The sequence below is a fragment of the Syngnathus floridae genome, chromosome 7 (genome assembly GCF_059516105.1).
Source record: "Syngnathus floridae isolate MCC-2025c chromosome 7, RoL_Sflo_1.0, whole genome shotgun sequence".
NCBI lineage: Eukaryota > Metazoa > Chordata > Actinopteri > Syngnathiformes > Syngnathidae > Syngnathus > Syngnathus floridae.
Window position 1 is genome coordinate 4,546,531 of NC_142419.1, and position 23,358 is coordinate 4,569,888.

The following is a 23,358-nucleotide window of genomic DNA, read 5'->3' on the forward strand; positions in this document are numbered from 1 at the left end:
AGGCTAGAGAAAATAATTGCTCTAAACATTTTCATTCATCAATCCTTAGACATATCGATTTTACGTCAACTATTTAACACTATTTGGCGTTACACGTTTTCAATTATACTTCAAATCAATATACTCAAAGAATACATCAACTTCTTAATGGTGGCAAGACATATTGACACTTTTCCCATTTCAGTAATTTGAGTCTAGATAATTTCATTCATCGTGTACAGTCTGTGATGAGTTATTCATTGGACCAAATATGTATCAGTTCCAATATTCATGTTTGAAAAAACATACATCGTTACTATATTTAAATTAAAGGCAGTGTTCTCTAAACATATAATAAAAACATGAAATATACACCACACCACAAATATACACCCACACCAAAGAACATCATTACAAGTTATCACTACCAGGTGTGGCTGCAAATTACATATCTTCCTTTTAAAATTTCCAAAGCATTAAAGCTTACGTATCACGTTTATAAATTCTTCCGTTTTAAGTTTTACTCTTTCAGTTGTGGTTTATATTAAGTGGAACAGTAATGCTTTTGTCTGAATTCCTTGTTTTGAAACCTTCACAGGTCCCTCTATTATACTTGTTCTAAGGTGCGACTCAGCTAGCCATTTTGGTGTGGTCTTTTTAAATGCAAACGAGATACTTCACACCCCACTCCCTCCAGGCCGCAAGATGTGCACCTCCCTTTTCGGTCAGACATATTTGTAGTTTTTTAGCCGAGGTAGCGCTTACTTGCACCGCAAACTTTTTGATCGATTAAAAAAATCGAAGATCTTAAAAGATCCGCTGATCATCGACGGTGCTGTGGTGGAGAGGGTGAGCTGCACCAAGTTCCTGGGGGTGCACATCAGTGAGGACCTCTCCTGGTCCGCAAACACCGCGTCACTGGCGGAGAAAGCTCAGCGCTGCCTGTACTTCCTGCGGAAGCTCAGGCGTGCATGTGCTCCTCAGGCAGTCCTGTCTACATTCTACCGTGGCACCATTGAGAGCGTCCTCCCCAGTTGCATCGCTGTCTGGGGTGGTAGCTGCACTGAACAGAACTTGAAGGCCCTGCAGCGCATAGTGAATACGGCTGGTAAGATTATTGGTGCTTCGCTCCCCTCCCTGAAGGACATTTACACCTCCCATCTCGCCCGCAAGGCAACCACGATTGCGAGTGATGTGAGTCACCCAGATCACTCTTTGTTTGACCTTTTGCCCTCTGGGAAGAGGTACAGGAGCCTGCGCTCCCGCACCACCAGACTCACCAACAGCTTCTTTCTCCAGGCTGTTAGGACCCTGAACTCGCTACCCCCTTCTGCGTAGCGTGGGGCACTGTTGCGCTATTTTCTGCAATGTCTGCTGTACGCTCACTTGCTCCTTATTGCTCCTCTTATTTATTTATTTGTTGTGTTATTTATTCATTATTTATTCAGCACGCTGTTGTTTACTTGTTTACTTGATTGTCTATTGTGGGCCATGTCTTGTCACCGTGGGATAGCGGGGAACGAAATTTCGGTTTCTTTGTGTGTCTTTGGCATGTGGAGAAATTGACAATAAAGCTGACTTTGACTTTGACTTTGAGATGTCAACGGCAGAAGACTTGCCCATACACATACATTACACGTAACAAAATAAATCCCCTCATATCTATGAACATGTCTTGTAAACAAGCACTTCAGTCAAGTTAACCAGTAAGCTAATGTTGGTGTTAGCGAGAAGCTAACAAATGCATTCATCACATTGTGTTCCCCAAGAATAATATAGCACCTTTGATGCAATTCATCTGATAAAACTACTCAAAATACACCCATAAGAAGTAAAAACAGAGCGCACAGCTATAAAATCAGGTGAAAGACTGACACTAATGCTATGAAAACGAGTGCATCATAGACATGCAATAATATGAAAGTGAAATACAGTTTGTTATTTTTGTGTCATCTCAAGTTTACCGCTTTACTGTGTCCATCGTTTCCATAGATTAAAAGGAACTGAACTATCAACTAAACAAAGTATTTCGGCAAATCTTCTATACAAACAAAAGATTTCTGAAACACCCGTCCTTGAACAAGCGGGATTTTGCCCACAGATGTGGGAACACTGTTCGAAAAATGAAATTTGACCAGGCATTTCTTTGAAGTTCTGACGATGGGGGATGGTGCAATGAGTTGTGTGGATTGATGCATCCAACAATGGAACATTTTGATCTTTCCACTTCGGCATCCATGAGTTGTTTGGACTACAAAAGTTTCTCCAAGTAATAAAGGTGGTGGCTTTGCGAAACCGTTTGGCCACACCCATTACCTTGTTTGGTAGTCCCCCCCAACGGATGTGATGTAATAGATTAAAACCCGTAATAGAAAACAGAGAAAACTGAACAGATTTACATGATACGTCTGCTTTATTAAATCAATCACTGATTTGAAAAAAGCGCACATTGTTTTATAAAGGGGTCGGAAATCTCTCATAATGGATTTTCTTTTTTTTCCGCCACACAATGCAATGTACAAACTTCCCAATGAGTTGCAAACATTTCTTTGTCCAGTAAGCCCGTGGAAAGAAAAGACTCACAAAATAAAAAAGGATCAAATTAACTAAAAAGCATTTGAACGGCATTACAAGCCATTTACATCGGAAAATTTTGTTTTTTTCACGAAATCCGTCTGTGTGCGAAACAGACCAACCACAATCTTGAACATCTTCCTGCTGTCTTCTAGCCAATCACATAGCATGACGTCATCAACAGGCGCAGGCCCCCCGGGCTGATCTGACCAATGGAGTATATCTGGTACCTACACATGCTGCTCACAAAACACCAGACGCTTAGCTAACTTGTGCTGCACAATGTCTGGGGCAGCAGCTACAAGTTTCGTGGTGCAGCCCCTCTCCTCGAAGTCAGTGTTTCCCAACCACAGTTGGGGCTACGCATGCACATTGCAGGGGGCACATTTCTAAGATGATAATTACCGTAATTTCCGGACTATAAACCGCACCTGATTATAAGCTGCGGCAGCTAAATTTAGGCGGAGATCTTGTTTTGTTCATATGCAAGCCGCACCGGACCATTAGCTGCAGGTTTTTTAAGGTTTACCATTTTTGAGAGAATATACGCAAAGAATATTGTCAGCAACCAGATGGTTCTTTGGGGACGCATACCTTTTATAACCTTTATTGACAGAGATGAAGAAGCTCTGCATAAATACATGTATAAATCTCAGCGACGACCATAATAAACTTAATGTGCAGGGAACACGAGCAACACACAACTAATAATAAATAAAATGAGACCACTTACAGGGCTAAAGTTGGCAATGTGATACGAGCTACACGTATAGCTCCAGAGTAGACGTGACCGGGAAAGGGTGACGCAACAAGATGTCATCAACAATAGCCCAGTGCCCTCTAGTGACCGGAGAAAACCTCTACAGTGCATGAGCAGCTCTAGTTCCTTCGTTAAGAGCCAACTCGTCTGCCTTTAAATTAAAAGCGGCATCATATGCATTTCTTTTGTCCCCCATAATGAGGGTTTGTGTATAAAAGCTTCCTTTCTTCAGTAATGTCCATCCTGATCTACTGTAATTTTCGGACTATAATTTGCGTTTTTTTTTCATAGTTTGGGTGGGGGTCGACTTATACTCAGGAGCGACTTATATGTTATTTTTTTCACAAATTTTTACTTGATCATTAACACATCCCTTACTTACAAGGATAGTTAACCACTTCACATGTTATTTTTAGTACAGTTGATCACTTCCCATGCTTTTATATCTTTATCTTGAACATATTCAAAACATAAAAATAGAGAAAAAATCAAATAAAGCAATTAACACTTTAAAGCGCCATATCCAAGTCCACTGTCTGCTGTATGCACACTTGCTCCATTTCTGCTCCTCTTATATTTATTATGTTATTTGTTTATTTATTATTTATTCATCACTCTTATTTATTCATTGTTTGTGCCTTCTTGTTTTTTTTGTGTGTTGTTTACTAGTATGCATATTGTGTACTATGTCTTGTCACCGTGGGATAGTGGAAACGTAATTTCGATCTCTTTGTGTGTCTTGGCATATGAAGAAATCGACAATAAAGCAGACTTTGACTTTGATGAAACAACAAAATAAACAAAACAAAAAAACTACATCTGAAAAAAAATATATTTTCAGACGAAACTGGATGAGGGCGCTCTAAATGGGAAGGGCTTAAGAAAAATGGCACCAAAAAGAAACTAATATTTTGCAGGTAACAAACTTCAAGTTGTAAAATATGCAGCCGAAAACAGTAATCAAGCAGCAGAAAGAAAGTTTGGAGAACCGTGATGTACCAAAGCATTACTGTAATTTGAATTTCAAGTGACGTCAGTGGTGCGGCGCGGGGGTTGTTTACATAAAGGACTAACGTACCCACGTACGTACTACCGGCTTTGTTTCTAAGTGACACGGAGGACGCAGAGATTGAAAGAATTAAGGATTTGGAGTGACATAGAAGGTTTGAAAAACTATTATGGCTTTTACGGACACCTGGTCCTACTCTACTGAGCTCTCGTTCACCTTCGTGGATCAAAGTCGGGGGCCGGCGCTCAGCCGGGTGGCTGTCCGCGGACGGTGCATGGGGCTCGGACATGGCTTTTACACACGCTCGGTCCTATTGTATGGAGCTCTCTTCCACATCGGTGGCTGGAAGTCCACGCCGCCACACGCTTGGAAGTTTGTTTTGTTAAATAAGAGCCGTTCACCAAACCCACGTCTTTCTTTGTACTTTGTTAACGCTACGATATAGTTATATAGTAGATCTGTGGGATAACGACGAGGCTGACGTCAGGACACACGTGCGGCGTTGTTGACAAAGGACGAGGAATCAATGGATTTAATGATTTAAAGTGCACAGATGGTTTGATAATATTGCTTATATAATAGTTATTTGAAATATAATTTATATATCGTTATAAGGGCCTGTGGAATATTTTGAATTGCAAGCGCCGTCAGCCGCGCACACCCATTAACAAAGAACGATCGATGGATTTAATAAATTGGAGTGACACTGATGGTTTTATAAACGTGTTATTTATGTAATAGTTCTCCTTAATAACTCTATATGTTACGCCAGGCCCATTCTCAGCTCTTCGTTTGTGTTTGTCACGGTAGCATACCTATCGTTTAGCCCAGACCGGGCAAACTACGGCCCCCGGGCCACATCCGGCCCACGGTGCCGTTTAATCCGGCCCGCCAAACCTGAATAAATTGTTTTATTAAACTGTTTTTTTTGTCATTTTCCCTGCAATGAATATGTTTTTACCCAGTAGATGGGGAAGCGCCCACCCGCGCATTTACTCCCGGAAGCCGTGTCAGAAAGCTCGGTGCGCACTCACAAGTGCGTGTACGTACTAGAGATGCACCGATCCGATATCTGGATCAGATATCGGCCCCGATATCAACAAAATAGATGGATCGGGTATCGGAAAATGCAGCCGATCCGTGAGCCGATCCTTTCCTTAATCTATTGGGACGTGGGCTACGTCATACGTCAGCAGCACGTGTGCCGCATGCCACGAGAGTTTTCTAAACAAACGCAAACATGGAGCGAACGAAAGAGTCAGCTGTGTGGAGGTACTTTAAACTGAACACGCCAACTAGTTCGACGGCAGTTTGTAATGTCTGCAAAGCTAATGTTGCCAGGGGTGGTGGTAGTACTGCCAGTTATAGTACTACCAATTTAATTAAGCATCTCCAGAAACACCATGCAACGGAGCACCAGGAGTTCCAGCAGTTGAGCAGATCTAAGGGAGCGGCAGGTGGACCTACACGGCAGTTAACGTTAGCAGATGCACTGCAAAGACGGGAGAAATTCCCAGGCAATAGCGCAAATGCTATGAGAGTTACTGAGAAAGTGCTGGAATTCATGGTTTTGGATGGACAACCGATGAGTGTTGTTGAAAACGAGGGCTTCCAACGTTTACTTGAGCACCTGGAGCCACGGTACAATTTGCCATCGCGCAAGTATTTTTCTGAGACCGCACTGTCAGAAATGTATGAGAAAGTGTGCGAACACATGTTTACATTGCTTGATTATTGTATTTGACCAAGTCACTTGTTTATTCTCTTGTCCCGATGCTATATTTTATTTTTCCACATGTAGAGGTATGTAGCTTGTTAAATCAACCATAATATCGGATCGGTATCGGGTATCGACCGATATGCAAAGCCACGGCATCGGTATCGGTATAGAAACTGAAAAAGCCGGATCGGTGCATCTCTAGTACGTACTAAGTAGTACGGACCCGGCGCACTCCGCGCTCTATTTCCATCAGTGCCAAATTTCGAGTGTGGGCTGTGACGTCAGCATTCTCGTAATTCGCGCACTGAGCTTTCAGATAAGGTTTTACGCTAACGCCACCCACAAACCTTCCCCTGGAATCCTTCCATTAAAATGAGTGGCCCGAGGAAAAGAAAGGTGGACACTGACTGCCGAGTGTTTAAAAAAAAGTGGACCATTTGGCTCGACCTACGGGTTTGAGCAGACGCTCAGCCACATGAACATCAACAAAGCCCGTCACAGATCTAGGTTAATGGACGGACACCTCGGCTCTATCCTAAGAATTACCACAACAAATTTTACTCCAGACCATGATGCCCTAGCAAAAAAGGGAGACCAACAATACTATTGATTTTTTTAATACTTTATTTAGATGAAATTCTTTCACTGATTCTTCAAGATGATGTATTCTGTCAGAATGTTTGCCGTTTGATGTGATTTTGCCTCATTAGATAAACATATTTCATAAATCTGACCTGCAGGTCCTGAAGTGATGGAAACTATTATTCATAATAACAGTGTCGTATTTAATGAGAATCACTGATAGTAGTTTTTTGGTTAAATCTTTTTTAAATGCTGTTAATAAATGCATTTGTTTTCAAAAAGCTTTTTTTGAATATCCATGCTTTACTACCTATTAAAAGTAACAACCTTTTATGCAATGACCTTTACATGTCATTTCTATTACTTCACACAAATACTACATCCATCTGCTCCTGGTTCGGCCCCCGGTCAAAATTTAGAACCCAATTCGGCCCGCAAGTCAAAAAGTTTGCCCACCCCTGGTTTAGCCTGTTGTTGCTATCGTATCGAACGATCGATGGATTTAATGAATTGGAGTGACACAGATGGTTTTATAAACATTTATGTAATAGTTGCCTTTAATAACTCTATATGTTACGTCAGGCCTGTTCTCAGCTCTTTGTTTGTGTTTGTCACGTTAGCATACCTATCATTTAGCCTGTTGTTGCTATCGTTTAGCCTGTTGTTGCTCGTTCATGACTGTTCTTGGTGTGGGATTTTGTCGAATAAATTGCCCCCCAAAATGCGACTTATACTCCGGAGCGACTTATATATTGTTTTTTTTTTTCACTTTTTGGGGCATTTTATGGCTGGTGCGACTTATACTCCGGAGCGACTTATAGTCCGAAAATTATGATAGTTCTGTCTCTTCTTTGTGTCAATTATACGGACTATTTGCCTGGCAGACGGACATGCGATCAACACACCACTCTTCTCCCCGTGTGTCTGGTCACATATCCCTCCGCCCAGCAAAGCGGTGCCACACAACAGCGGTCCACAGCCTTTTTACAAGTGTATAAGTGTATTAGTCATCACAAAAATCACGAACAATCCATAGATACGCCGCACAGGACGACAAGCTGCAGGGTTCAAAGCTTGTGCAAAAAGTAGCGGCTTATAGTCCGGGAATTACGGGAAGTCATTTTGTAAAACCCATCATCAAATTGGTCCGATAACTGAAGGCAGACGAGGTGTGTGATATACTGAACAGAAATAACATGAGAAGATAGAAAAGCTAATGCTAATTGCTAAATTAATGTGAAATAGAGAATTGCAAAAGACCAGAATGAGTCCTTAAAGGGCTAGAGACACCGGTATATGTATAAATCGGTTGTAGTTAGCTTATGGGCTTATAAATATAAATTGACGCTCGAAACAACGAAAAGGAAGCAATGGGTCCCATTTTTTATAGTCTTTGGTGTGACCCGGCCTTGGTTTGAACCCTAACCCTAACCTTCCAGTCTCAGGGCGGACACTCTACCACTAGTTCACTGAGCTGGCCCTATTCCCTGAAAATAGTGGGGGGCCACCGTACATAATGTGAAGTTGAAAATGTATTTGGAAAAAAAAAATATATGCATCACTCACTCGCTCAATACTTTGTAAACAGATAAAAAACATTTTTTAGTCATTTTACTCAACATAAAACATGGCACAATAAGCGAATATTTTCCCGCTTTAACCAAATAATAATAGGAAGATAAATTAGTATTGGAAACAACAGATAATATAAGCTATTAGAGTTGCATCACAAGCAAGACAGCTGCGTTGTATCTGCTGCTCCTGATCTTTTTGTCAGTCATTTGTCAACAGTAAATTTCCGGAAATGTTGTTTGAGGTTTGTAGCGTGCAAGTGTAACTTGATAGATACAAAAACTCTGAAGCTTTGGATTAATGTGAGCGGTTTGATGGCTTCTCTGATTGTGCTATTAAAGTGTACTCTCGTAATTTGTTTGTGGAGCGACAACTTCTAAGTCTGCAAAGCCAGGAGCAGATGCACACATACAGCTCTTACAAGTCTTTGAAAGAACAAGGATAAATATGATTAAAGATGTCCATTTCACGGTTATTATTCAACTTATTTGCAATTTGCCCATTTAAGTTAGCATTTGAGTTGTTGTTTTTATGAATAACTATAATTTCAATACACCGTGCCCCTTGGGTAAAAGATCTGTCTGATGTTTTCTATTCAAGCTAATCATTATGTTTGCCTATCTGAGAAGGTTCTAAATTTGTTTGTTGGTATGCATGATCTAAGCACAAAATTGTGCCTACCCACTGTCTATAAATGAGGCTCCGTGTCTATGGTGTTGTTCCAATATTCTCAGTAACAGATAGAAAATATTCTAAAACAGTATTTGATTCCTAATCAAAATTGCCCAGACATTTTCCGCAGTATAGATATATTTAGTCACAACTGTCATTCACAAGTCCACAGAACTGTAATTTGCTTTGTTTTATAGCAGAGGATAGAATGGCAGAATTACCCAGTCTTTTTTTGCCAATGCTTTCCAGTGCGCTGAATTTTTGTTCAGATGTACTCCCTTGATATGTACTTCCAAAGGTTAAAGCTTGTGTTTTTGTTTCTGACTACCGTAATTTCCGGACTATAAACCGCACCGGACTATAAGCCGCACCAGCTAAAATTCAGGGATATTTTAGTTTTTTTCTTACACAAGCCGCACCGGACTATAAGCCGCACGTGCACACGAGTTTTTTACAAAGAAAGACAGTACACAGAAAGCCTTTTTAAAGTTTTAATAACATACTTTAACATGTCTTTCTAAACATTGCCTGTGACGCAGCAGTAGTACCGCAGCAACACGGAAGTGTGCACTGCTTTGTGTAATCTCTGAGTCACATGGCAGAGTAAGAGAAAGGGTTTAGAGCCCTTTGACGCAGGTCACCTAGCGTGCATTCCTACTAAAGCTCATAATAGTCACAAGCAACACAGCCAGAATAAGCAGCAGCCATAGTAATGTTTCAAAATAGTATTCAAGATACCGCACAACAGTGGTCCACAGCCTTTTTACGCGTGTATAAAAGTGATCAAGTCATCACAAAAATCACGAAAAAAATCTTATATAAGCCGCACCTGACTATAAGCCGCAGGGTTCAAAATTTCGGAAAAAAGTCGTGGCTTATAGTCCGGAAATTACGGTACTCCTGTATTTCTGGAAGAAAGGACAACCTTTTGGAAGTTTTCAGACACAGGAAGCTGGCAGCAGGAATATGATTAGTTGACCCCAGTGTTACTCATCCATTGTCATCTCCATGGCTAATGGTGAAGGACCTGCCCATTCAGTTGTGGTTATCTGCTCTTTCTGAAGTTTGCGTTTTTTCACAAAGATGACCAAGATTCCAACCATCATTGATACCAGAGCCACACCTATTAGTCCTGCCATTACTTGACTGTGAATTGGTACGTTATTGGAGTTTTCTGCTGGAGGTTGTTGGATTTTATTTGGCTCAGTTAGGATATTAACTCTTGAAGATTTGAATGAGACAGTGGACTGTGTGGCATCCTCACCTATGTTTGTAGGTTTGTTTTCAAGAGATGAGGTTGAAGATGTGGTTGCGGTAGAAATGAGCTTCGACTCTGTAGATAAATGGGTAATTCTAGTAGTAGAGGTTAGGAGTGTTTGTTGCATGTCCTGTTTTTTTGTGGATCTTGTGAACACTGGAGATGTAATGCTTTCAGTTACTTTTTTGGTGTTTGTCATTCCTGAATTCCTTTTCAGGGTATCTATGAAGCCAGTTGTTGCTTGAGCTACCTTGATCTCTTCTGTGATATTCAGAGGGGATTTCTGATTGTAAGTGACTGTTGGTAGCTGGACTTCAGTGAGATTTCCTTTGATTGCACCAGTTGTCACTTCAATTTTACCGTCAACACGGCCAAATGTTGGTGTACCACTTGTTTTCAGTAGCAATGCTAAAACTATCCTTAAGAAGTGAAGGATCAGAGTTTCCCTCTGTCTTGTTGCCATTTGGTGAGTCTTTGCAGCTGTAATTATAGAAAGTATTTTTAGTTAAAACGCTACATGAGGAAACAACTACAAAAAATACTGGTGATATCCAATCCTAGAAAAAATCTTAAATTTGACACCCCCAATACCTGGTTTGTTATACAGAAACTAAACTGTTCACACTGTTTCACTGGTACTAATTTGATAATTTCATGTTATAGTAGGTCTGAGTGATTTTTTAATAACACGATTTCTAGCTCGTTAAAAAAAGGGTCATGTTCACGTCAAATCACCCATCCTCCCTGCTTTCCCTAGTGAATAGATCTACCCGGGTGGTCAGATCGGCTCCGGGGGCCTGTACTGCATGCTGATGATGTCGTGCTATGGCAAATCCAATTGGACAAACAACACTGCACCCCATTACATTAGAGTCAAGATGTGCTTGCGTTTACTTCATTTTGGTTTATTTATTCAATTTACATCAAAGCTTGACCATTTTTAATATAGAGAATAGAGTAACTATACTGTAATATTGATAAATGTTGTAAATGTAATATTGTGCCTCATGAGCATTTGCTCATTCAATTCACAGTGAGGGTCGACCGTTTGTACATTGTACACATGACACAATGAATAACAACAAATTTTATTGTAATAATGGGTGGTGGTCATTTTTTAATTGAGAATGTACTCAGGCTAGAGAAAATAATTGCTCTAAACATTTTCATTCATCAATCCTTAGACATATCGATTTTACGTCAACTATTTAACACTATTTGGCGTTACACGTTTTCAATTATACTTCAAATCAATATACTCAAAGAATACATCAACTTCTTAATGGTGGCAAGACATATTGACACTTTTCCCATTTCAGTAATTTGAGTCTAGATAATTTCATTCATCGTGTACAGTCTGTGATGAGTTATTCATTGGACCAAATATGTATCAGTTCCAATATTCATGTTTGAAAAAACATACATCGTTACTATATTTAAATTAAAGGCAGTGTTCTCTAAACATATAATAAAAACATGAAATATACACCACACCACAAATATACACCCACACCAAAGAACATCATTACAAGTTATCACTACCAGGTGTGGCTGCAAATTACATATCTTCCTTTTAAAATTTCCAAAGCATTAAAGCTTACGTATCACGTTTATAAATTCTTCCGTTTTAAGTTTTACTCTTTCAGTTGTGGTTTATATTAAGTGGAACAGTAATGCTTTTGTCTGAATTCCTTGTTTTGAAACCTTCACAGGTCCCTCTATTATACTTGTTCTAAGGTGCGACTCAGCTAGCCATTTTGGTGTGGTCTTTTTAAATGCAAACGAGATACTTCACACCCCACTCCCTCCAGGCCGCAAGATGTGCACCTCCCTTTTCGGTCAGACATATTTGTAGTTTTTTAGCCGAGGTAGCGCTTACTTGCACCGCAAACTTTTTGATCGATTAAAAAAATCGAAGATCTTAAAAGATCCGCTGATCATCGACGGTGCTGTGGTGGAGAGGGTGAGCTGCACCAAGTTCCTGGGGGTGCACATCAGTGAGGACCTCTCCTGGTCCGCAAACACCGCGTCACTGGCGGAGAAAGCTCAGCGCTGCCTGTACTTCCTGCGGAAGCTCAGGCGTGCATGTGCTCCTCAGGCAGTCCTGTCTACATTCTACCGTGGCACCATTGAGAGCGTCCTCCCCAGTTGCATCGCTGTCTGGGGTGGTAGCTGCACTGAACAGAACTTGAAGGCCCTGCAGCGCATAGTGAATACGGCTGGTAAGATTATTGGTGCTTCGCTCCCCTCCCTGAAGGACATTTACACCTCCCATCTCGCCCGCAAGGCAACCACGATTGCGAGTGATGTGAGTCACCCAGATCACTCTTTGTTTGACCTTTTGCCCTCTGGGAAGAGGTACAGGAGCCTGCGCTCCCGCACCACCAGACTCACCAACAGCTTCTTTCTCCAGGCTGTTAGGACCCTGAACTCGCTACCCCCTTCTGCGTAGCGTGGGGCACTGTTGCGCTATTTTCTGCAATGTCTGCTGTACGCTCACTTGCTCCTTATTGCTCCTCTTATTTATTTATTTGTTGTGTTATTTATTCATTATTTATTCAGCACGCTGTTGTTTACTTGTTTACTTGATTGTCTATTGTGGGCCATGTCTTGTCACCGTGGGATAGCGGGGAACGAAATTTCGGTTTCTTTGTGTGTCTTTGGCATGTGGAGAAATTGACAATAAAGCTGACTTTGACTTTGACTTTGAGATGTCAACGGCAGAAGACTTGCCCATACACATACATTACACGTAACAAAATAAATCCCCTCATATCTATGAACATGTCTTGTAAACAAGCACTTCAGTCAAGTTAACCAGTAAGCTAATGTTGGTGTTAGCGAGAAGCTAACAAATGCATTCATCACATTGTGTTCCCCAAGAATAATATAGCACCTTTGATGCAATTCATCTGATAAAACTACTCAAAATACACCCATAAGAAGTAAAAACAGAGCGCACAGCTATAAAATCAGGTGAAAGACTGACACTAATGCTATGAAAACGAGTGCATCATAGACATGCAATAATATGAAAGTGAAATACAGTTTGTTATTTTTGTGTCATCTCAAGTTTACCGCTTTACTGTGTCCATCGTTTCCATAGATTAAAAGGAACTGAACTATCAACTAAACAAAGTATTTCGGCAAATCTTCTATACAAACAAAAGATTTCTGAAACACCCGTCCTTGAACAAGCGGGATTTTGCCCACAGATGTGGGAACACTGTTCGAAAAATGAAATTTGACCAGGCATTTCTTTGAAGTTCTGACGATGGGGGATGGTGCAATGAGTTGTGTGGATTGATGCATCCAACAATGGAACATTTTGATCTTTCCACTTCGGCATCCATGAGTTGTTTGGACTACAAAAGTTTCTCCAAGTAATAAAGGTGGTGGCTTTGCGAAACCGTTTGGCCACACCCATTACCTTGTTTGGTAGTCCCCCCCAACGGATGTGATGTAATAGATTAAAACCCGTAATAGAAAACAGAGAAAACTGAACAGATTTACATGATACGTCTGCTTTATTAAATCAATCACTGATTTGAAAAAAGCGCACATTGTTTTATAAAGGGGTCGGAAATCTCTCATAATGGATTTTCTTTTTTTTCCGCCACACAATGCAATGTACAAACTTCCCAATGAGTTGCAAACATTTCTTTGTCCAGTAAGCCCGTGGAAAGAAAAGACTCACAAAATAAAAAAGGATCAAATTAACTAAAAAGCATTTGAACGGCATTACAAGCCATTTACATCGGAAAATTTTGTTTTTTTCACGAAATCCGTCTGTGTGCGAAACAGACCAACCACAATCTTGAACATCTTCCTGCTGTCTTCTAGCCAATCACATAGCATGACGTCATCAACAGGCGCAGGCCCCCCGGGCTGATCTGACCAATGGAGTATATCTGGTACCTACACATGCTGCTCACAAAACACCAGACGCTTAGCTAACTTGTGCTGCACAATGTCTGGGGCAGCAGCTACAAGTTTCGTGGTGCAGCCCCTCTCCTCGAAGTCAGTGTTTCCCAACCACAGTTGGGGCTACGCATGCACATTGCAGGGGGCACATTTCTAAGATGATAATTACCGTAATTTCCGGACTATAAACCGCACCTGATTATAAGCTGCGGCAGCTAAATTTAGGCGGAGATCTTGTTTTGTTCATATGCAAGCCGCACCGGACCATTAGCTGCAGGTTTTTTAAGGTTTACCATTTTTGAGAGAATATACGCAAAGAATATTGTCAGCAACCAGATGGTTCTTTGGGGACGCATACCTTTTATAACCTTTATTGACAGAGATGAAGAAGCTCTGCATAAATACATGTATAAATCTCAGCGACGACCATAATAAACTTAATGTGCAGGGAACACGAGCAACACACAACTAATAATAAATAAAATGAGACCACTTACAGGGCTAAAGTTGGCAATGTGATACGAGCTACACGTATAGCTCCAGAGTAGACGTGACCGGGAAAGGGTGACGCAACAAGATGTCATCAACAATAGCCCAGTGCCCTCTAGTGACCGGAGAAAACCTCTACAGTGCATGAGCAGCTCTAGTTCCTTCGTTAAGAGCCAACTCGTCTGCCTTTAAATTAAAAGCGGCATCATATGCATTTCTTTTGTCCCCCATAATGAGGGTTTGTGTATAAAAGCTTCCTTTCTTCAGTAATGTCCATCCTGATCTACTGTAATTTTCGGACTATAATTTGCGTTTTTTTTTCATAGTTTGGGTGGGGGTCGACTTATACTCAGGAGCGACTTATATGTTATTTTTTTCACAAATTTTTACTTGATCATTAACACATCCCTTACTTACAAGGATAGTTAACCACTTCACATGTTATTTTTAGTACAGTTGATCACTTCACATGCTTTTATATCTTTATCTTGAACATATTCAAAACATAAAAATAGAGAAAAAATCAAATAAAGCAATTAACACTTTAAAGCGCCATATCCAAGTCCACTGTCTGCTGTATGCACACTTGCTCCATTTCTGCTCCTCTTATATTTATTATGTTATTTGTTTATTTATTATTTATTCATCACTCTTATTTATTCATTGTTTGTGCCTTCTTGTTTTTTTTGTGTGTTGTTTACTAGTATGCATATTGTGTACTATGTCTTGTCACCGTGGGATAGTGGAAACGTAATTTCGATCTCTTTGTGTGTCTTGGCATATGAAGAAATCGACAATAAAGCAGACTTTGACTTTGATGAAACAACAAAATAAACAAAACAAAAAAACTACATCTGAAAAAAAATATATTTTCAGACGAAACTGGATGAGGGCGCTCTAAATGGGAAGGGCTTAAGAAAAATGGCACCAAAAAGAAACTAATATTTTGCAGGTAACAAACTTCAAGTTGTAAAATATGCAGCCGAAAACAGTAATCAAGCAGCAGAAAGAAAGTTTGGAGAACCGTGATGTACCAAAGCATTACTGTAATTTGAATTTCAAGTGACGTCAGTGGTGCGGCGCGGGGGTTGTTTACATAAAGGACTAACGTACCCACGTACGTACTACCGGCTTTGTTTCTAAGTGACACGGAGGACGCAGAGATTGAAAGAATTAAGGATTTGGAGTGACATAGAAGGTTTGAAAAACTATTATGGCTTTTACGGACACCTGGTCCTACTCTACTGAGCTCTCGTTCACCTTCGTGGATCAAAGTCGGGGGCCGGCGCTCAGCCGGGTGGCTGTCCGCGGACGGTGCATGGGGCTCGGACATGGCTTTTACACACGCTCGGTCCTATTGTATGGAGCTCTCTTCCACATCGGTGGCTGGAAGTCCACGCCGCCACACGCTTGGAAGTTTGTTTTGTTAAATAAGAGCCGTTCACCAAACCCACGTCTTTCTTTGTACTTTGTTAACGCTACGATATAGTTATATAGTAGATCTGTGGGATAACGACGAGGCTGACGTCAGGACACACGTGCGGCGTTGTTGACAAAGGACGAGGAATCAATGGATTTAATGATTTAAAGTGCACAGATGGTTTGATAATATTGCTTATATAATAGTTATTTGAAATATAATTTATATATCGTTATAAGGGCCTGTGGAATATTTTGAATTGCAAGCGCCGTCAGCCGCGCACACCCATTAACAAAGAACGATCGATGGATTTAATAAATTGGAGTGACACTGATGGTTTTATAAACGTGTTATTTATGTAATAGTTCTCCTTAATAACTCTATATGTTACGCCAGGCCCATTCTCAGCTCTTCGTTTGTGTTTGTCACGGTAGCATACCTATCGTTTAGCCCAGACCGGGCAAACTACGGCCCCCGGGCCACATCCGGCCCACGGTGCCGTTTAATCCGGCCCGCCAAACCTGAATAAATTGTTTTATTAAACTGTTTTTTTTGTCATTTTCCCTGCAATGAATATGTTTTTACCCAGTAGATGGGGAAGCGCCCACCCGCGCATTTACTCCCGGAAGCCGTGTCAGAAAGCTCGGTGCGCACTCACAAGTGCGTGTACGTACTAGAGATGCACCGATCCGATATCTGGATCAGATATCGGCCCCGATATCAACAAAATAGATGGATCGGGTATCGGAAAATGCAGCCGATCCGTGAGCCGATCCTTTCCTTAATCTATTGGGACGTGGGCTACGTCATACGTCAGCAGCACGTGTGCCGCATGCCACGAGAGTTTTCTAAACAAACGCAAACATGGAGCGAACGAAAGAGTCAGCTGTGTGGAGGTACTTTAAACTGAACACGCCAACTAGTTCGACGGCAGTTTGTAATGTCTGCAAAGCTAATGTTGCCAGGGGTGGTGGTAGTACTGCCAGTTATAGTACTACCAATTTAATTAAGCATCTCCAGAAACACCATGCAACGGAGCACCAGGAGTTCCAGCAGTTGAGCAGATCTAAGGGAGCGGCAGGTGGACCTACACGGCAGTTAACGTTAGCAGATGCACTGCAAAGACGGGAGAAATTCCCAGGCAATAGCGCAAATGCTATGAGAGTTACTGAGAAAGTGCTGGAATTCATGGTTTTGGATGGACAACCGATGAGTGTTGTTGAAAACGAGGGCTTCCAACGTTTACTTGAGCACCTGGAGCCACGGTACAATTTGCCATCGCGCAAGTATTTTTCTGAGACCGCACTGTCAGAAATGTATGAGAAAGTGTGCGAACACATGTTTACATTGCTTGATTATTGTATTTGACCAAGTCACTTGTTTATTCTCTTGTCCCGATGCTATATTTTATTTTTCCACATGTAGAGGTATGTAGCTTGTTAAATCAACCATAATATCGGATCGGTATCGGGTATCGACCGATATGCAAAGCCACGGCATCGGTATCGGTATAGAAACTGAAAAAGCCGGATCGGTGCATCTCTAGTACGTACTAAGTAGTACGGACCCGGCGCACTCCGCGCTCTATTTCCATCAGTGCCAAATTTCGAGTGTGGGCTGTGACGTCAGCATTCTCGTAATTCGCGCACTGAGCTTTCAGATAAGGTTTTACGCTAACGCCACCCACAAACCTTCCCCTGGAATCCTTCCATTAAAATGAGTGGCCCGAGGAAAAGAAAGGTGGACACTGACTGCCGAGTGTTTAAAAAAAAGTGGACCATTTGGCTCGACCTACGGGTTTGAGCAGACGCTCAGCCACATGAACATCAACAAAGCCCGTCACAGATCTAGGTTAATGGACGGACACCTCGGCTCTATCCTAAGAATTACCACAACAAATTTTACTCCAGACCATGATGCCCTAGCAAAAAAGGGAGACCAACAATACTATTGATTTTTTTAATACTTTATTTAGATGAAATTCTTTCACTGATTCTTCAAGATGATGTATTCTGTCAGAATGTTTGCCGTTTGATGTGATTTTGCCTCATTAGATAAACATATTTCATAAATCTGACCTGCAGGTCCTGAAGTGATGGAAACTATTATTCATAATAACAGTGTCGTATTTAATGAGAATCACTGATAGTAGTTTTTTGGTTAAATCTTTTTTAAATGCTGTTAATAAATGCATTTGTTTTCAAAAAGCTTTTTTTGAATATCCATGCTTTACTACCTATTAAAAGTAACAACCTTTTATGCAATGACCTTTACATGTCATTTCTATTACTTCACACAAATACTACATCCATCTGCTCCTGGTTCGGCCCCCGGTCAAAATTTAGAACCCAATTCGGCCCGCAAGTCAAAAAGTTTGCCCACCCCTGGTTTAGCCTGTTGTTGCTATCGTATCGAACGATCGATGGATTTAATGAATTGGAGTGACACAGATGGTTTTATAAACATTTATGTAATAGTTGCCTTTAATAACTCTATATGTTACGTCAGGCCTGTTCTCAGCTCTTTGTTTGTGTTTGTCACGTTAGCATACCTATCATTTAGCCTGTTGTTGCTATCGTTTAGCCTGTTGTTGCTCGTTCATGACTGTTCTTGGTGTGGGATTTTGTCGAATAAATTGCCCCCCAAAATGCGACTTATACTCCGGAGCGACTTATATATTGTTTTTTTTTTTCACTTTTTGGGGCATTTTATGGCTGGTGCGACTTATACTCCGGAGCGACTTATAGTCCGAAAATTATGATAGTTCTGTCTCTTCTTTGTGTCAATTATACGGACTATTTGCCTGGCAGACGGACATGCGATCAACACACCACTCTTCTCCCCGTGTGTCTGGTCACATATCCCTCCGCCCAGCAAAGCGGTGCCACACAACAGCGGTCCACAGCCTTTTTACAAGTGTATAAGTGTATTAGTCATCACAAAAATCACGAACAATCCATAGATACGCCGCACAGGACGACAAGCTGCAGGGTTCAAAGCTTGTGCAAAAAGTAGCGGCTTATAGTCCGGGAATTACGGGAAGTCATTTTGTAAAACCCATCATCAAATTGGTCCGATAACTGAAGGCAGACGAGGTGTGTGATATACTGAACAGAAATAACATGAGAAGATAGAAAAGCTAATGCTAATTGCTAAATTAATGTGAAATAGAGAATTGCAAAAGACCAGAATGAGTCCTTAAAGGGCTAGAGACACCGGTATATGTATAAATCGGTTGTAGTTAGCTTATGGGCTTATAAATATAAATTGACGCTCGAAACAACGAAAAGGAAGCTGTTGCTCTGAAAAATTTAATTTAAATTTGCCGCACAGACGACTTTGACTGCACCGAGCCGCCAGCCGGAAGTGACGTCTCATGACGTCTCAAGTTGTACGCGTTTAGCTTCAGTGAATGTAAACAAAAAGAGAAGAGGGGCCAGCGCGGAGACGTCGGGCCAGGTTTGCGGCCAACCCAGCTCGCCTAGCCGTACCTTCCATTATCCTGGCGTACGTTCGTTCGCGGGACGACAAGATGGGTTGAGTTCGCCTGATAGGATCCACGAACCGGACAGTGCGTGCCTGCTGTGTGCTCGTGTTCACAGTGGCCTGGTTGACTGTCATCTTTCCGGACTCTGCTGTGCATCGGGAGCGGCTAGCGTGCTATCACTCTTATTGTTCATCTTCTTGTTTTAATTTTCCTGTGTTGTTTACTTGTATGTGCGTTATGAACTCTGTCTTGTCACCCTGGGATAGTGAGAAACGTAATTTCGATCTCTATGTGTGTCTTGACATGCGGAGGAATTGACAATAAAGGAGACTTTGAGACTTTGACTTTGAAAAGTATGCCGAAGCGTGACGGGAGGGGCACAATTCAGAAAACGTGCTCAGCTCGTTGAAAAAATGCGATTTAAGAAATAAAATTAAAAATGCGCCTAAAACCTAAACCAAACGCTGCAGATGTTCATTTCTCCATGCGCAGTGGTCAACTCGGCACTCTACTCTTTTTACTATGCCAACCTAACCACAGTGACGGGAGAGGCACAATTCAGAAAACGTGCTCAGCTCGTCGAGAGAATGCGATTTAAGCAATACAATTAAAAATGCTTATAAAACCTAAACCAAACGTTGCAGGTGGTCATGTCTTCATGTGCCGAGATCAACTCGGCACTCTAAAGCCCCCAAGAGCACTCTTTACTATGCCAACCTAACCAGAGTGACGGGAGGGGCACAATTCAGAAAATGTGCTCAGCTCAGCCCAAGTGAACTGCTAGATTCATCATATTCTGCGTCAAAAGAGGTTTCTGAATCGGATAAAATGATGCTAATATTGCCGCTAGAAACGGAGCTGTCGCTATCATCTGCCATGTTGTTTGGGTTTGTTGACATCCAGATGTACAACTTGTGACGTCACAGTAATGGCGCCGCCAGTTTGGCTTCGTGCGGGACCCGATCGATAAACTGGCATTTCATTTCAGCTTTATTCTTAGTAATCGGTGTCCATTTTTAATTTTCAATGCGGCAAATGTGTTCACTTTATACATTCTATCAAATTCCGTTCTAGTTGAAAAAAAAAAAGGGATGTCTCTAGCCCTTTAAATGTACAGTACTTTTAAGAATGAGAATGTCTTCTTGTTAGGGTTCGTTCAAAGTTGCAAATGGTCGCTTAAGCAAATGCTCGAAAACCTAAAGTGAATCAGTTATGACTGACATCAGCAGTGACGAGGAGCTTGTAAGGTCAAAAGTATATTAAATATTTATTTTAGCTGTTGTTTTTTGCATTTATTTGCATGATTCAGTTTTGAAATCCACACAATAATAGGTCTCAAAATCATTTTCTCTATTTGACTTTACTAAGGGAAGAGATTTTTTTTCATTTGAATTATTGTTATTCCATTACAAATACAGACATGTTTTTATGAAAATTTGAGCCTTTTAACAGGGATTTATATTTTTACATTTAAATAAGCCATTCAGAAATACTTTCATTAAGAATTTTGTACTTGTACACTCTACATTACGGTGAAGGGATTAAATTTATACCACCCATCCATTTCCTGTACCGCTTTGTCCCTACGGGTTTCGCGGCCGTGCTGGAGCCTATCCCAGCGGTCATCGGGCAGTAGGCGGGGGACACCCTGAACCGGTTGCCAGGCAATCGCAGGGCACACAGAGACAAACAACCATCCGCACTCTCACTCACACCGAGGGGCAATTTGGAATGCTCAATCAGCCTACCAAGCATGTTTTTGGGATGTGGGAGGAAACCGGAGTGCCCGGAGGAAACCCAAGCGGACTCAGGGAGAACATGCAGACTCCATACAGGGAGGGTCGGAGGTGTAATCGAACCGGCACCCTCCTGTGAGGCGGACGTGCTACCCAGTGCGCCACCGAGCCGCCCCCTAAATTTATACCATGATATGAATTTCATGCTGAATCGCAAAGCCCTCATTCTGCATTTGAAACAGTTAAGTCTGACAAAAATTTGGAAATAATATAATCTTGGGTTTCTGTACAACCAACATGCATAGTATTACAAAATTGAAAACATTTTTGCCTAAAAACTTGTTTTACATACACTAATATCCAATTGCACATTCATGATACATTTTAAAAACACTATGAAAATTATAAAAATTATATTACACAACAAACCCCAAGTCATTTTGTTAATATGTAGTATGCAAAAAGGCTCATTGCAACTATAAACCACTACGTTTTGCATCTTAGCAAGAAATTTCACTGCGATTTAGACCGACTCTATTGTATTAACAGACCTCAAGTACACTCAAGTTCATCATTTGTGTACAGTAGCTTACAGTTTGAGTTATCTCAAATGTAATCGTTAGAGCTATTCTTGGCCACAGCATAGTTTCTCTCATAATGCAAATGGATCAAAAGTTGAATTAAATGACAAGATTGAGCAAGATTGTAGTTGATAGTCCGTGTCATGATGATCAGCTGCCGTCTAAATCAAAAAGAAAAATCCTATCTGAAAGACAATAAGAAAATATTGATGGTGTTAAATGTCTTACCAACTATTGTCGGATTTCAGTGAAACCCCAGGCAGAAGGTCGGTTAATCTGAAGCAAGAGCACTCTGGTTGAATATGAGTAACTGTTCTGCTTACATTTTGAAAGAGTGACTCACTTCTTTTTCATTTTCAGGAAGTCTTGTGCAACCTGTAGCAAGTTTAAATGCCTGCGTTAATTATCATAGTTCTGTTTTTACCCTGAGAGATGTATTTCATTTTAATTATTAGAGATGCTTACCTTTAGAGTACTAGCCAGTCAAAAAAATTCACATCACATAATTCTACGTGTACATAATTAGCATGCACGAATGTGCTAATACAGAGATCTGGGTTTTAGTCCTAAATAAGGAATTGGAGTTTATGCAATATTGAACATTTCAATTATGGAAACGTGTACCATTGTAGTCGTTGCCATAACCATGAAAGCAAGACTACAACAGCAAAAAAAGATTCAGAGATAGAGAAACATCAATATGCTCTTTAATAATGATTTTAAAGGACATTCCGAAAGTATCTTGTCATTATTTTTAATAATACATACAGTATGAATACAAACTCATCAAGTTGACATTTTAATAAGAATTTAACCCATGTACATTTAGGACATTGAGGAAACTAACTTTTCATTAGCTGCCGTTAAAGCAGAGGTCTCCAACCTCAGTTTCACATTAAGACATATTTTGTGGGGCTGACATGGGAATTTAGAAAAAAAAAAAAAAACTATTTACCGTATTTTCCCGACTATAAGTAGCAGTATTTTTCATTGGTTGGGGGTGCGACTTATACTCTGGGGCGTCTTGTATGAAATTATTAACACAATATATCATTTTACATGTTGTTTTCACACTAAACCGCAAGAGGGCACGCTAGGCCTGTTGATTATTGGTTTGATGAGTCTAACATAAGCGACATAGAAGAGGAAGTGCTGCATCTTCTACCTCCGGTGTTGCCGCAGTTGTTTAAAAGTGACACCGAGGATAAAGACTTCATTGGATTTAGTGATTTGGAGTGACACGGATGGTTTGGTAAACTTGCTGGCAGGTTATTCATGCAATAGTTATCGGAATAACTCTTACTATGTTATATTAACATACTAGGCACGCTCTCAGTTCGTTGTTTGTGTGTCATGTAATGTTAGCATAGTGTACAGTTATTCAGCCTGTTGTTGTCTTTACTCTAATTACCTTTCAAGATGACATGTTTGTTCTTGGTGTTGGATTTTATCAAATAAATTTCCTCCAAAAATGCGACCTATACTCTAGTGTGACATATATTTCTTTTCCTTCTAGTATTTTATACGTACATTTTATGGCTGGTGCAACTTGTACTCCGGAGCGACTTATAGTCCTGAAAATACGATAATATACA

The 23,358-nt window shown here is 40.8% G+C and overlaps 2 protein-coding genes across 4 annotated transcripts in view; one reads left to right on the forward strand and one right to left on the reverse strand.

Moving 5' to 3' along the window:
• The window catches only part of nf1a (neurofibromin 1a), a 165,778-nt gene that overhangs the window by 99,961 nt on the left and 42,459 nt on the right, over positions 1-23,358 (forward strand). The window lies entirely within an intron of this gene.
• evi2b (ecotropic viral integration site 2B) lies at positions 1,024-22,101 on the reverse strand. Its single transcript, XM_088380785.1, is given in 3 exon segments — positions 1,024-9,884; positions 9,887-10,606; positions 21,992-22,101. Coding segments are annotated over 2 exon segments (870 nt in total). The 5' UTR covers positions 10,590-10,606; positions 21,992-22,101; the 3' UTR covers positions 1,024-9,717.